This window comes from Bradysia coprophila, chromosome X, assembly GCF_014529535.1.
Source record: "Bradysia coprophila strain Holo2 chromosome X, BU_Bcop_v1, whole genome shotgun sequence".
Taxonomy (NCBI): domain Eukaryota; kingdom Metazoa; phylum Arthropoda; class Insecta; order Diptera; family Sciaridae; genus Bradysia; species Bradysia coprophila.
The window spans coordinates 1,222,936-1,237,313 of record NC_050737.1 but is presented as its reverse complement, the minus strand read 5'-3'; the positions used below and the strand labels follow the sequence as shown (position 1 = coordinate 1,237,313).

General features: G+C 35.7%; 5 protein-coding genes across 7 annotated transcripts; 2 read left to right on the top strand and 3 right to left on the bottom strand.

Annotated features, from left to right (window-relative positions):
• Nucleotides 1–310: 310 nt before the first annotated feature.
• LOC119081595 (leucine-rich repeat-containing protein 20-like) lies at nucleotides 311–2,288 on the bottom strand. Its single transcript, XM_037190633.1, has 4 exons — nucleotides 1,858–2,288; nucleotides 1,046–1,189; nucleotides 770–937; nucleotides 311–694 (listed from the first exon to the last, which is right to left on the bottom strand). The coding sequence occupies exons 1-4, from the start codon at nucleotides 2,033–2,035 to the stop codon at nucleotides 525–527; spliced, it is 660 nt and encodes a 219-aa protein (XP_037046528.1). The 5' UTR covers nucleotides 2,036–2,288; the 3' UTR covers nucleotides 311–524.
• A 2,300-nt stretch (nucleotides 2,289–4,588) lies between these two features.
• LOC119081576 lies at nucleotides 4,589–12,735 on the bottom strand. 3 transcript variants are annotated; one of them, XM_037190626.1, is made up of 3 exons: nucleotides 12,478–12,735; nucleotides 11,953–12,417; nucleotides 4,589–4,703 (listed from the first exon to the last, which is right to left on the bottom strand). In XM_037190626.1, the coding sequence occupies exons 1-2, from the start codon at nucleotides 12,607–12,609 to the stop codon at nucleotides 11,992–11,994; spliced, it is 558 nt and encodes a 185-aa protein (XP_037046521.1). In that variant the 5' UTR covers nucleotides 12,610–12,735; the 3' UTR covers nucleotides 4,589–4,703; nucleotides 11,953–11,991. The 3 variants fall into 3 exon arrangements, with proteins under 3 accessions (XP_037046521.1, XP_037046516.1, XP_037046509.1); XM_037190621.1 differs by lacking the exon at nucleotides 4,589–4,703 and adding an exon at nucleotides 11,578–11,881 and having other exon boundaries at nucleotides 12,478–12,733; XM_037190614.1 differs by lacking the exon at nucleotides 4,589–4,703 and having other exon boundaries at nucleotides 11,578–12,417; nucleotides 12,478–12,726.
• LOC119085659 (odorant receptor 94b-like) lies at nucleotides 5,723–7,124 on the top strand. Its single transcript, XM_037196106.1, has 4 exons — nucleotides 5,723–6,483; nucleotides 6,586–6,685; nucleotides 6,746–7,006; nucleotides 7,065–7,124. The coding sequence occupies exons 1-4, from the start codon at nucleotides 5,723–5,725 to the stop codon at nucleotides 7,122–7,124; spliced, it is 1,182 nt and encodes a 393-aa protein (XP_037052001.1).
• On the bottom strand, nucleotides 8,074–9,040 carry LOC119081567 (chymotrypsin-2-like). The gene is made up of 2 exons (XM_037190602.1): nucleotides 8,646–9,040; nucleotides 8,074–8,590 (listed from the first exon to the last, which is right to left on the bottom strand). Exons 1-2 carry the CDS (start codon nucleotides 9,032–9,034, stop codon nucleotides 8,131–8,133), a joined length of 849 nt encoding a protein of 282 aa, XP_037046497.1. The 5' UTR covers nucleotides 9,035–9,040; the 3' UTR covers nucleotides 8,074–8,130.
• Nucleotides 12,736–12,904: 169 nt separating the features above from the next.
• Nucleotides 12,905–14,325, top strand: LOC119081557 (hydroxysteroid dehydrogenase-like protein 2). The gene is made up of 6 exons (XM_037190590.1): nucleotides 12,905–13,085; nucleotides 13,151–13,314; nucleotides 13,380–13,425; nucleotides 13,488–13,533; nucleotides 13,614–13,735; nucleotides 13,805–14,325. Exons 1-6 carry the CDS (start codon nucleotides 12,985–12,987, stop codon nucleotides 14,280–14,282), a joined length of 957 nt encoding a protein of 318 aa, XP_037046485.1. The 5' UTR covers nucleotides 12,905–12,984; the 3' UTR covers nucleotides 14,283–14,325.
• The last annotated feature ends 53 nt before the right edge of the window (nucleotides 14,326–14,378 follow it).

Below are 14,378 nucleotides of genomic sequence, written 5' to 3'. Positions count from 1 at the left end.
GTTATTATGACTGGGGAAGTGAAATAAAATTCTATCAAATGACCTTAAAAACTTGCGGTGATATTGACCGCTGAAAATGACTATACTGAGTTGATTTGCGGGTTTTCTATTCATATTCAGTATAGGGAAAATTGAAGACAAAGGCTTTGCAATAAAGAAAATGTTCGAAACATTTATTTATCATTTGGTTTTGATTTTGCAGACGCACGATGATTGATGGATAAAAATTATTTTGTTCGTGTGCTGGTGAATTCATCGCATTTATGGTATCGTAATAAAATGGTTGTCGTTAAATTAAAATTCAATGAAATTATACAAAAAGCCAGATACCTTTTATTTTCCACTTATTAAGTACATCGGCAATAATAGTTATCAGCACAATTTGTAAAAACAAAATTCACTTTTCATAGTAGCAACTAAACTAACATTAAAATTAAATCGTTTTAAAAATATCACATTTTTATATGTCTTATCGATGTCTAATATCGATCAGGTTTGAAAATTTTATTTCTCTTTTAAAAAATTTAAATGGTGAGATCTTCCCAGTCTTCTTTGATTCTTCTTGTGGACAATTCGATGTGAAACGAAACCTGAGCATTTTTCAACAGCTTGTAGCACTGTGGCGTAAATGGATTCGATCTTAAGTCTACGAATTCCAACGATTCCGATGCAATGACCTGATTGCTTTCGATGTCTGTGCAAGGTGAAAGGAACAATACAATTTTTAGCAACAAAAAAAAAGTTTTTGTTATAATCATTCAATACATACCGATAATTGCATTATGGTTGGCTCTGAGCTGTCTCAGTTTGGGAATTCTGAATAAGACTGATGGCAAATTCAGTAGATAATTATGCGAAACGTCGAGACGTACAAGTTCTTTCATTTCTTCGAGTTCGTCCGGCAATTTATAGATTTCATTTTTAGATAAATTCAAATCTGAAAAATTTAATTTTTTAAGGAAACAATTTTCTTCCTTCCGGTTTCTATCTCCAAATTTTTCTTTTTTGATTTTTTGTCTCCCAATTTTTATAACGTTAAAGTTACCTGTGATCAGACTGAATTTAAATGCTAACTGTGGCGGAATTCTGCGGAGTACGTTTGAGCTTAGGTCACAGGCCGTCAAAGTTGTGTCTCTCAGTAGGTAGAAAACGGCATCGGGAAATTTGGCAAGATTGCATTGAGATAGGTCTGAAATGGTTGAATTAATTTTGTTTTACTATTTCGATTATAAAACATTAGCTTAACATGTTCTGAAGACTACGATTTCGCGGGATGCAAAGAATGAGGCTATCGGCATTATTGTGGTCAGTTTTCGGTCTATGTTTTTTGAATTAATCTTAAAGAAAACTTTATTTTAACAGAGGAAATTAATGAAACCTTAAGGAATTTAGTGAAGTTCTGGAAATAAAAAAGAGAAAATTCTGATGAACAAGCAAATCCTCTGTCCACCGAAAGAAAAGTCCTTAAAAGATCAGAAAATTTTTGAAAAATAGAAAATCCCTTCATCAGGAAATCCTCAAAATTGAAGAAAATCCTCAAAACTTCAGTGAAAAATCCTTAATGGAAATACTTGATGATCAATAAAAAGTCCTCTGACAATCATTAGAGCATTTGCTTCCTGTAAATCCTCAAGGAATTTTGTTCTTGAAAATCCACAGAGATATTTCATCTTGAAAACCCTGAGAGAATTTTCTTCTTGAAAATCCCTTGTCAACGAAAATTTTAAATATCCACCATCAAGTCCTGAAGTAACAAATGTTTTTTGCACTGTGGTCTTCTATGTCCCTTTAAAATACCTTCCACCAAAACCGTTCGGACCTACAAACAATAATTTTTGTCAAGACTTGTCGGCTCACCCAATGTAAGTGTTTCTTTGGCCTTTTCACACTGTTTAACCACTTTAACCACGCCTTCACCAGCCAATTTGTTGATCAACATTCTGCCACCCATTTTCTCAATATCGGGCACGCCGACAGATTGATTATCCACATTGTTTTCATTTGAATTTTGTTCACAGTTTGATGAAGGAGCCATTTTAATTGATTTTTTTCTTTTTTTTTAAATTAATTTCAACTTCACTTCAATTGAATTACACTTCAGAAAGGATTAACCGTTTCTAATTCGCTTCGAATTTAAATTGAACAGAGAAATAATTCACTACACTCGATCTATTGCAAGCGCAAAAAATATGAAAGAAATTATCGGTGCAAGTGCTTATTGGTCTCAAAGTATGAAACGATCAAATTGATTAAACTTTCGGTTTTCAAATGCTTGCAAATTCAGAAAGAGTATCCGATTTTATACAATTTCTGAATTCATTGTTTTTGAAATGAGTGGGAAAAATAGAAAAAATTTCATTTCACATATTCGTACAAAAATCGTTCCGGGAGCATTACACACATCTTTTCCTTTGTATCTTTTGTTCAATCTGGCTGAAATTTTCCTTGGAAAAATGTTCGCACAGTTGCATGTATTACTATAAATGTGTGCATGTCTCTGTGTCCCCATCAATAATTTTGTTTAACGCAGCTAAATCACCGCACATGGAACAATTTCTCGGTTCATTTATTATGAAGTTTCTTTTTTTTTGACCGAGGACAATAAATGTATTCGATCATCATAATGTGTTACGTATAATTCATCCGTGTATAGCCGGTTTATATTCTAATTGAACTTGACATACGTTTACGGCTGGGAGCGTGCCAAATTTTCGGTTTTGGCGGGGCATCGCGATTATCTCTTCATTTTTCTTTTGTTTCGATCGCATTTGTATATAGTAAATACGTATGAATGATTACTGATTTTCCGACAACACAATAGTGTTGATAGACAGAAAGGAAAGAATTGCTTAGACGAAATTAAAAATTTGATTACTTCCCGTACATCTCGTTATAGACAGAAAGATCTTTGACCAAAACAATAACATTTCCGATAAAGTTCGTCAGATGAAAATAGTTGAAATGATTTTCTGAAGATTTTTCTCATTCGATGGTCATAGAATATTCCATTTTAAAGACGTTGCAGGCATCTTAGTAACTTTTTAGAAATAAATCCAAGGGACAGAACTCATTGATAAAGAGACATTTCAATGTCCAATCACAAGGATTCGACACTATATGCAGAAGTACAATTTCCAATAAAATTTGTTTTTCTTTGCATGCAGATTATACCTTCGTGTGAGAAGATGAATTGTAGAATTAACGATGAATTGTCGATGAAAATTTTGAAGTGATAGATGTCGGATCATACACTAGGAAAAAGTATTTGTGCACAAATGAAGTAAAAGATATAGTGATCTCTTCTCGATACGCTTGCCCCTTTTAAGACTAAAAAATTCGTAATAGATCTTTGGTTGGCTATCCATTGCAAAGTACAGTCAAAAATTTTGACTCAAAATATACTGAAGACTCGACTGAAGAGCTAAATTTTCATTGGTATATAGCTGCTAGCATTTCATAGAAAAGATTCGGAGGCTGATGAAATCGTTGTAGAGATTCTATGTCTCGTTTATAAGATAGGTGACTTGTTTTTATTGTATCAATTGTATGTAAATCTTAAGCAGTAGGTGTTACCACTAAAACCACAAAAATAAGGGATTGAAGTTTTTACCAATTCGTCGCAGAACGGTACTCTAAGCAAAAAATTGTTCTACGGTACACCTCTAAAATGCACAGATTTTTTAATAAAATGTATTTTGTTTGCAAAGTTAGACACTAAATTGACCAAATTTTTTCAGCCGCCTAAAATGTGCTGGAGGCCGTTTCCAGTCACGATGAAAAAAAGTACGTGTAAGGTCTTCTGCAGCAAGAACTACATGGGTATCGACAATAATCAAAAGAATTTCTAAAATCAGTGTAAAATCAAAAACACGGGGAAATATGGGGTAATTTTCTTACAGGCGGGCGGCTGTATGTTTTGACGTTGAGACGAACTTATAAAAGGATCAGGGCATTTAAGAGACATACCGTTGAACAATTTTTTTTGTTTAGAATAATGTTTTACGACGATTAAAAATAATTTATAAAACTTCAATCTTCCATTGTCCCTCGTTAATTCGGTGTTGATGCTGAGAGCAGTGATATGCTTTTCGCAATGACTGTCTATTATCTAAAAACCACTTTATTAAACTGCTCTCTGAATTGTATTTATACGACGCACTTCAAGCATGAGTGGTACTCTAAATAGGGTACTGTAACACTGTAAAAAACCATTTCTTACGAAATGTTACTCTATTTGGCAGTTGTCGACTATGACCGCTTTTGCTTGAAGTGCGTTATTAATTTATAGTTCAGCTTACTGTGGAAAATAAGAAAAGGCTCAAAGAATTTTCAATTTTTTCTGCTTGGCTGTCTGGTTTCTAGGATCCATTAAAAATAATTCATTACGTAGATGGTTTTTTCCACTGTGCCGGATTAAGCTTGACTTATCTTACAGATGATATTGCAGCTGATAAAATTTCTACCGGTGGTGTTTGGTAGGATTTTCCAGCGTCAAAATGTACATACTTAATGCCGAGAATCAGGCTATGTGTCTAGCATAGCAACTGTAATGTCTGAGAAAGGAAAGTCGACAAACAAAATAGTTTAGATTTGTTTTATTGATTTCTGTATCTCTTCACTTTTAACAATTAATATTTATCACAAATGTTTGTATTGCGTTGCTTATCGTCGAAATGTAGTCCATAAAAATTGGCCTTGTCTCTCTGGAAAAGAGAAAAAAAAAATTAGTAAGAACAAGGCTTCGGTAAAATTTTCTTCTTAAATTTTTCCGAGACTCGAGGGGAAATAAAAGTAGAAGATCATCGAATACTTGCTTCTACTACTATTGACATCTTGTAATATCAAGTAGTAGAAAAACTGACCTTGCGTAATGCGATTGCTTTAATAAGTAGAATAACTGTTGACACAAATAGCAACGCGAATTCGACATATCATTCTTTTGTTTTCATGACTTTTCCAATTATTTTGAAATTTCAAACTTACGAAAGATACACAATTTGGTCCATTCAATCATCAAAAGACCTGAAAACAAAAGAATTTTATGTCAAACTTGCGTTGATATTTGTATCTACAATAAGTTGCACAATATCGTCCGGTGTTTTGCCGAGCATATTGAATAATTGGAGGTATATCATGGCCCTACGTTAGTGAAGGGCCGTTACGCAAGTCCGTTCACACTGACGCAACATTTTTTTGTTAATTTTTTTTCTAGAATTTTTTCTGTACAATTTTCGCTTTTCTTTTTGTGAGTCGAAGCTGTAAGCGTCACCCCCACCGATATCAGTTTTTTAGTAAGTGGATAAAAGGACTTGCGTCACACCTTCACTGTAAGTGGTTTTGGGCGATACAGTATATGAAAGTATGGAGAAGTATAGAGAAAATGCAGTATTCGTGTATACTTTTGCCTTGATTGGTTTTTGCTCAGGATGTCGTCGTGCATACGTAAGTTTTAGAATATTGAAATCGGCATTAGGTCAACTGTCGAACATATTAAATTTCCTTGTCCTTGTCATTTTCGATTAATTCGACGGATGTTACATAAAATCGATGCATCGGACAGTCTATATCAAGTTCAATTGAATGCGAAGGTGGAACATATCAGAAAAAGTTGTCAGCTTTCTTCGTTTACATATTTGATTTGAAACTCCGAGCTTAGTTTCTTGTGGCATGACAGTGCTATTCTAAAATCTTTTCGATGAGTAATACGCGACAATTCAAGAAAATGGGTTCGTTCAAAGTTGACGCAATAATAATCCAAATCGAAAAAAGTTTTTATCGGCTCGGTTTGTGGCATCGCGGTGAGGAAGCGACTCCCAGGGAAAGCGCTAAAAAATTGTTCTTTTCAGTTTATACCCTTCTGTTACCCATTTCGTTACTGTCAGGAGTTAGTTTAACGAGCGAAGGCAAAGAGGACAAACTATTTCTTATCGAAGCTGCAATCATGACTGTGATCATGTCGGTTAAAATTTTGTACATCATTTGGAGAAAAGATGAAATTTTACAAATGTTAGACCAAATCGGAAACTATTCGATTAAAAATGCAAGCGAAGCGAAACGAATCAATCACAGGTTGAAAATGTTCATGAATTTTATGAAAATTTTCTTTTCGTGTTCCGTTTTGATTGGCGTTTGTGCAATGTTTATCGTACCTTTCATCGGAAGTGAAAGAAAACTTTTCTTTAACATTGGATTTCCATTGAATTGGCGACATAGCGAATTTGCTTTCTGGGCTGCATTTACATTTATTCTAACCGAAGTGGCCCTGTCGGCAATATCGATTTTATTTTCGGTAATAATGTGGTACTTATTCCTCAATTGCGGTTTAAGATTTGAAGCACTTGGTCACGATTTACGAGATATGGGAATCATTGAGGAAGTAGTAGACGTATCAGGAAACAAGCGCAAAATTTCAAAAATGGAAAAGGAAAATCAATTTGCTAAGGATTTAGTCGCAGCAATAAAGTCTTATCGAGAAATAATTGAGTAAGAAATTGAATTGGAAAGACTTTGTAGGAAACCATTAACCAAATATCTGTTCCAAAGACTCGACGAACTAACTACATAAACTTAACATTTTATTCTCAGTGTAACCGGACATTTAGAGGCCTTTCTATCACACATTCATTCAACACAAATCGGCTTCAGTGGTCTTTGCATTTGCGGTTCGATTTATTGTCTCGGTTATGTAAATAATTCAATAAAAATGAGCGGTTCTTTACAAATAAACTTTTATCTACATTCACAGAACAAGCCGGAGAACTCGATGGAATTCATAATTTATATTGTCATCCTAACTTACAACATTTTTGACGTCTTTATGATAACTTATTTCGGAAACGAATTAAATTTGTCAAGTGACCGGCTGTCCTACTGCTTGTTCCAGTCCAGTTGGTATGAATACCAATTCTGTTCGAAATCGATTTTGATATTAGGCGAACGTTTTAAGCAACCAGTGGAACTAGTAATTTTGAAACTGTATCCATTAACCTTAGAGTTGTTCGTAAGGGTCTGTATTCAAGCAGAATAAAGCTGATTCAATTCGCCTGACCGCCATTCTTTTTCAGATATTAAACAATGCGTACAGCATGTTCAACATTTTAAAAACTTTCGCGGAAAGAGTATAGATGATTATTGTTTATTAATATATTTATATAGCAAGCAATAGGCTCGCTAAGCACAGTGAAAAGTTTGCAAGGATTGAAGGATTCCACATCCTGATATTGTGGTCCTTTATAGTAAAATTTCTGTTAAAATTAATGAAGTGGTAGATTTTTAGAAATTCTTCAATTAAAGAAGTAGCAGATGCGAAAGTTAAGGAACTTTAAGAAATCACTCGAAAATATTTGACGCTTCAATATTTTGGCTGTTATTGAAGTGAAGATGCTGTTGTTGCCCTGTGTTATTGTGTAATCAAAATTGTTAAATAAATGAAAATATTTGTCACACGAAATTTTCGCAGTCTTTCCTCAACAAGGTCAGGTAAGATACAATTTTATTCTCTATTGAAAAATATGAACATCAATACAGTGTACACTCAAGAAAAATGCATTCCAAATACGATCACGAATAATGATTATTATGTCCAGACCTCCTTGATAATAAACAAATGAATCGATTTTCTTTCAATTTACGTAGACAATCTAGAGTTGTAAAAGTAATAGGAGGATTTGTTTTGATTACGCTGGTATGCTCACATCGTTTAACAAAAGCTTTTTTACAAGCTTTGCTAACATTCCCAAACTTTAATTTTCCAAATGGAACTTCCATTATGGAAGAGCAATTTGGGAGTAATTCGTATGCTTGTTAACACAACAATACCAATTTTAATATGAGTTTGATATTCGTTAAGAAAAATGTTCAAATGCGACATCGAAAAGTATTTACTTTTTAGAAACCGCAAACTTGAAACTATTCTGTTAATTAGGAAAACATTCGTTGGATTAGTCTTTCACTTGCCACCCAAACTAGCTACAAGTGATCAATGTTTCACGCAGAACGTATGGATGAAATTATCATTGATTAAACAGAAGACGGCACCAGCAAAAACGAATGAAAAATAGTCTTTATGAATTCTGAGTAAAATTGAAAATGTATTTCACAAAATAAGTTTTTCCCAGACTGCACGCTTTTTTATTGAATGTTACTCAAAATCCATAGGCGATAAGGAGCAATTCGTATGTACACATCAGGTACACCCGTACCACATGGAACTTGCCACGATGAAATGCCAGCAAGTTGATAAATTGGTGGTGTAAATCCACTTGGATCTTCAATAACATACACTAGCGGGCCACCTTCATCACCAAAACACGTACCACTGTTGGGGTTGACACCAAGAGCGCAAAGATTTCTGTTAGTAATGATGGCTGCATATTGTGGTGTATGTTCCAATTGACATTGTTCGTTCGTAACTACATTAGCTTTCAAAAATTGTAAATAATTTACATCTTCCTCTGGATAACCTGGTCTGCGAACCAAACCCCACCCATACACAACAACGTCACCACCAGATATTATGGACGGAAGTAGTGAAATGGGTTGAATGTTTAATGTGAATGATATTACCGTCGCCGTATATATAAGGGCAATGCTATAGGAGAAACGATTGAAATATGGGCATGAAGAACCAGTCTTTAAAATCTTACTCGTTTACATAGTTGGCTGCATTAAAATGAGGATACATTACAATAGCAGAACCACGATGTGTCACACCACTAGGTACTAGTTGAACTGTTCCAACAACAACATTAATATTAGCGGCTGTACGACCGGCAGTACATTGAGCAGCTGTTACAACATATCGAGTGTTTAGAATGGCAGCCCCACAAAAGTGCACGTTAGCCAATGATCTCAACGAAGCAACGAATGGTGCAACACCTAATGGAACAGCTCCATCACCGCCAACAAGTCTGGTTCGATTATTATTTATTACTTCTTGCGGTGTTACGATATTTTCCATCGACGATGAATACGCGTAACATTTTGGAATTGTAGCACTTAAGGCCAATAGCAAGATGAATATGTAACCGGACATTATGTGCAATCCTACTGATAGTGTTGTGCGAACAATCTGTTGGTTTATATACTAATCAAGAATTGGGTGACGTTGTAGTAATATAATCTGTGATTAATTAGCGGCAATGTTCAGCATGTTCGTTTATCAAATTAAATGTTAACGAAATGAACAAATTTCTTTTTATCATAATCGAATCGTTATTATGTCCACTTTTATGTAAATTCATATCATTCACTTTTCTTACGCACGTAAATACGAAACCATTGTACATTTTTCATTATTGAAAATAAAAGTGTCCTAAATGATATCGATTTTAAGTCCGAAAACCCTTAAAGGGTAGAAGTGACGCAGGTCATCAAAATAACTGATATTACTGCCTCATTATGGGTCTGAACGCAAAAATTAAAAGAATGTGTCACGAGTGCTTAAGAATGTCTTTCTTTCAAGTAATTTTTCTACATTTTTATACCTGCTTGAAAGTGTTTGTGTGGACATCAGCCACCAAATTTTCTTTAAAACACACAGAACACGTCACCCTTAGTGATATTAGTTTTGTACGAGATGACACGACGAATTGCGTTTTTCTCTTAAAGGCCTTTTGAACTGCTGTCAGTTCTTTCAGAAGCACTTTTGATTCTTATGTTTAGGTTGAGTCGAAATTGTCAGTGCGTAAATTGCTTAGTTTGTAAATTCTTTTTTTGTAGTATAGGACTTGCGTCACGGCGCCTTAGTACTGCGGCGTCATGATTATTGATTGCAAGTACATAACCTTAAGCGATTTTAATTGATTTTTTTTGCACCTGTGCTCAAATATTCAGTCTTAAGAAACAACTTTTATTCGAAGCAACTGGCATTTTTCTGAGAAAAACAAAGATGTTTTTACATCATTTTTCATAGATTTTTGTTCACTAAAAACTCTTTCCATTGCCACAGTACAAAACTTTATTCGTATGGAGACACAACGGTCAAGACTGGTGGGCATTGCAAAATAATTAGTACGTATGATCATCCAACAATATGAAGGAAAAAACGTTTCGATCCTAGAGTGAAAGAAGCAAAAGTATTTTCCTGTGCGCTTTTCCTGAATAATTACAGGATCAAATATTTTTGTGCGAACTAAAATCAATACCGGAAGGTCACATGTTTGAATTAAAATCGATTAGGGAATCTTTCTATTCAGAAAATTGAAGGCGTTGGTTGCTTTCACCCGAAAGAGGGTATGTAAAGTGTGAATAGTCACTATATGGCTCTTCAAGAGGTGGTTTATTGCAAATAAAAAGACTTCAAATAAATCTTCTGAACTTTTCGTTCTCCAAGTACCGACAAAAGTTTAGTAAATCTTTAAGCTTAGTTTCCACTCACTCCGTTTACGCTCCGTTTAGCTAAACCACGCCCCTTTTTTATTGTTTAATTAGTAAACGGAGTGCAAACGGAGCGTAAACGGAGTGAGTGGAAACTAAGCTTTAGGTGAAAATCAATCGAAATTACATTAGATTTTGAAATCCGAAAAATATTTGTACCCATATGTCTGACGGGTCTGACAGTGGGATCAATGTTAGTACACTGCATTACTAGTCGAGTGTTGCAGCCCCTACCCTACATCAACCAAAATAGCATACTTTTACCTCAATCGCTTAAAAGTTCGATGTGATCATTTTTGTGTGGAAATCGTTCGAATTTAGCTTCAATTCTCATATACTTATGTTTTCCAAAGAACACTAGTTATTGCGACCCTACAATTTAAAACTGACATTTTACAAAACCAATTCTGGTAAAAGTAAAAAGGTATCTTCCAAATTTTAATACGAAACGCACAAATGTAGGCTAAATTTCAGCTGAGTACTAACTGTTCCAAATGTATGGAGGGATTCTTTTGAAAATCCACCTATCAAAATTCGTCTGGGATGGATATATACATGGTTTGAAAGGTCTTTGACCTCAGTAGACCTCAAAACAGGCCTCACACAGTCTCGAGCCACACCTGGTTGCTGGTGGAGGATCTCCGAAGCTGGAAAAATAGTGTTTTTTATCCGAAATTTTAGGCCGTAATAAATGATCGTTCCGGGTGAGAGTGGGCTCGTTGGAAAGCTGAGCTCAAGTACTTTCGAGTCATGCCTAGTTTGATTAGATTAATTGATATATGTTTGCAAAAAATGCAAGAAATTTTTTTCAAAATCTGTGTCAACTTTAGACAGGTCTGAGCTGGTACTGATGACGCTTGATGTGAAATTAAGATGCTAGTCGTAACATACATTGTCTAAGCTTTTCATTGATACCTCATTTGCAGTGCTTGTGATTGCTGGCGAGTTTTACGAGTAGCGGTTGTACTAACATAAAGTTCTGTTATGTCAGCAATCACCAAATTAAAATTCTCTAAAGTAAGCCCTGCTCCAAACCATTCCAATTTATATTCCTGACAAAGCCAGCTCTGTGAAAAATACTTGCAAAAACCTGTAACACCGACTTCAGAACAGAAACCTAATTTCAAAAATGTCAAGGACCTACTTGTAAATAATCTCACTTCAGTAAAGGATCACCAGACTATAAGTCAACACAAAGTTCAACCGAAATTTTATTAAAACAACAGAACTTATCACGCAAAAGACCTCCTTTACATTGCATTTAATTTCTATATTTCACCACAGCACATCACTGCACTTAGCAGCGCATGCTGATTATTAAAATGTTTCGTTTCCACACCATGCAGTGCAGCTTACGATTAATTTCAATTGTTCAATTGTAGAACGTGCTGAACGTTTGTTTCATTGTACAGTACAACGCAGTGTCTTCTTTACATTTTTATTTGAACGAAATGACCAATCTTCCTTGCGTGACATGCTAGGATTGACATGGACACTTACTTAACTTAAATTTAAATTGTTTGCAGGAAAGACGTATTTTTGGGATATGTCAGTACATTAGTTATAGTCACTCACCTTAATTACAACAACAGGCTGTTGTCTTAGCCATCCATTTCATTTCACACTAGATGGTCCATACCGGATCTCACGCTCGAATTGTTCGGCTTTCAACGTTCCGTCGATGCTGTGACAATCCTTGTTAAAAACACTGTACGCACTGATTTCATTCTGATGTTTCGGTCCGGTTCTCGTATTGAAGTACACCGCGAATAGGGCGGAAAGCAGAAAATAAACCGTCCCGAATTTCAGTTCAATGGCGATAACGTAGCACGTTGCCCAGAACAGAAAATAGAGACAGTAGGTGATGTAGGTGAGCCATGTCTTTTGATTCGGTCGGGCGTCATTAGCTTTGATTAAGTGATTGTCGTCGTCGTCATTTTCATCATCCGAAGTAACCGGCGTGACATCGTGGAGATAAACCTCTTTGGTTTTCGGTTGAAGTGGCGCAGAGTTCTCTGCTGACGATACACTTTCCCTAATCTTTACAAGTTGTTCATGCAAAACCAATTCCAGCGAAAATTGAAAAATTTTAATGTTTACCTCGATGACGTGTTCGGTTTTCTCCGTATTCGGCTGGTTAAACGATACCATCCTCAAGAATTTGTCTTTAATTCTATGGAAAACGACCTGGCGACGCTTTCTAAGACGATAGGACTCTAATTTTGCCTCCATGAATCGCTAACATTGAAATAAGCACCAGTAAAGTGTTGCAGTTCCGCTACGTATTTTGTAAACAAAATCAAACAAACTGAAATGTCAACGGGGAATAAACACACATATCAGCTGGTAACGTCAACTTATAGTGCGGGATCCAAACGCATAATGAAGACGAGCGGATGAATTGATTCATTGGCTTCAATGGAATAAATTTGTTAGACTCGGTATCGTTCGTCAGATAAAATTCTTTGACTTTTCAAGTAACATAGCACTTGCATAAGACATGAACGCAAAAACATTTTACTCTTCATCTTTGCGATATACCTATCAGCTCTCAGTCTATTAAAATGTACGAACAGGTTGTTAAACAAGATAAGAATAATATGTGAAATGATACTCCATGATATATACATTTCTTATCGCTACTCTTGTTGTTCTTCAGTTGAAACGAAATCATTTGAAGCAATGGCAACTCCAAGCAGAGCTAGACCGTAAATTTTGTCTTAGAACAATTCGTTTCATAGATACAAATCAAAAATCATTATTTGCTGTGTAGGAACCTTCGTGGTCTCACCATATTCATAACTGGTGCATCGCGAGGAATCGGTCGGGCAATCGCCCTCAAAGCTGCAAGTGACGGTGCAAATATTGTAATTGCTGCGAAGACAGATAAGCCACATCCAAAACTACCTGGTACCATTTATACGGTCGCTAAGGAAGGTACTACATCGACAAAAAAAGTGTTCAGCAAATTGTTTAATTCGTGATTTTTGTCTGATACCTAGTCGAGGATGCGGGAGGTAAAGCTCTTCCTTGCATTGTGGATGTCAGGTTGGTCTGAATTATTCTGCGATTTTCTTAATAATTGTTCCACCTCTCACTGATTAAAATAGAGACGAAGCTCAAATTCAACTGGCTGTGCAGAAGGCTGTTGAAAAGGTATACTGGTCATGTTTTCCTCTTATGTATCTAGATCGTACATTAAGTTGCTACTTTCATTTTCGTTTCAAAAACTCCAGTTCGGCGGAATCGACATTCTAATCAATAACGCAAGCGCAATTGCTTTACAACCGACGCTGAAGACCGACATGAAGCGATATGATCTGATGCATAATATAAATGCGAGAGGAACATTTTTAGTGTAAGTCAAGATGGAAAGGCGGATTACGAAATGAGAATTTTATACTTGAGATGACATTATATCCATCAGATCAAAGGCTTGTCTTCCATATTTGCAAAAAAGCAAACATGCTCATATACTGACCATGTCACCGCCGCTAGATTTGTCACCGTTGTGGTTTTCCAAAAATCTGGCTTATACGATGGCAAAGTACGGTATGTCGATGTGCGTGCTGGGAATGGCTGATGAGTTCAAACAGGACGGAGTAGCAGTAAACGGATTATGGCCTAAATATGTTATTGCAACTGCAGCGTTGCGAATGCTACGGTCTGATGAAAGCTTTCAATTCGCACGGCATGATGGCATTATGGCGGACGCTGCTTACGAAATTTTACGACAGAATCCGCGAGACTATTCCGGTGGATTATTGATCGATGAGGATGTGCTAAGGGCATCTGGTGTGACGGACTTTACGAAATATGCTTGTGTTCCGGAAAATGCAGACAAACTGATTGGCTGCATGTTCAACGATCCGAAAACTTACGAAAGTGTAAAGTCAAAATTGTAAGCTTGGAAATTAAAAGATTCGAACAAAGTGGAGGGTTCAATGACAATTTTTTTTTACTTCATTTTCGACAAAGACCAGGTTCCTCGGACATCAAAA

Bases quoted from the DNA above. Each gene is read 5' to 3' on its own strand.
- LOC119081595 (XM_037190633.1), bottom strand. From the start codon at position 2,035: ATGGCTCCTTCATCAAACTGTGAACAAAATTCAAATGAAAACAATGTG. The intron at 938-1,045 runs GTAACTTTAACG...TAAATTTTTCAG, and splicing joins TAAATTCAGTCTGATCACAG to ATTTGAATTTATCTAAAAAT. The intron at 695-769 runs GTATGTATTGAA...CACCTTGCACAG, and splicing joins CAACCATAATGCAATTATCG to ACATCGAAAGCAATCAGGTC.
- LOC119085659 (XM_037196106.1), top strand. From the start codon at position 5,723: ATGGGTTCGTTCAAAGTTGACGCAATAATAATCCAAATCGAAAAAAGT. The intron at 6,484-6,585 runs GTAAGAAATTGA...TTTTATTCTCAG, and splicing joins TCTTATCGAGAAATAATTGA to TGTAACCGGACATTTAGAGG. The intron at 7,007-7,064 runs GTCTGTATTCAA...ATTCTTTTTCAG, and splicing joins CCTTAGAGTTGTTCGTAAGG to ATATTAAACAATGCGTACAG.
- LOC119081567 (XM_037190602.1), bottom strand. From the start codon at position 9,034: ATGTCCGGTTACATATTCATCTTGCTATTGGCCTTAAGTGCTACAATT. The intron at 8,591-8,645 runs GTAAGATTTTAA...TTTCTCCTATAG, and splicing joins GCAGCCAACTATGTAAACGA to CATTGCCCTTATATATACGG.
- LOC119081576 (XM_037190626.1), bottom strand. From the start codon at position 12,609: ATGGAGGCAAAATTAGAGTCCTATCGTCTTAGAAAGCGTCGCCAGGTC. The intron at 12,418-12,477 runs GTAAACATTAAA...CAACTTGTAAAG, and splicing joins AAACCGAACACGTCATCGAG to ATTAGGGAAAGTGTATCGTC.
- LOC119081557 (XM_037190590.1), top strand. From the start codon at position 12,985: ATGATACTCCATGATATATACATTTCTTATCGCTACTCTTGTTGTTCT. The intron at 13,426-13,487 runs GTTGGTCTGAAT...TGATTAAAATAG, and splicing joins CCTTGCATTGTGGATGTCAG to AGACGAAGCTCAAATTCAAC. The intron at 13,534-13,613 runs GTATACTGGTCA...CAAAAACTCCAG, and splicing joins TGCAGAAGGCTGTTGAAAAG to TTCGGCGGAATCGACATTCT.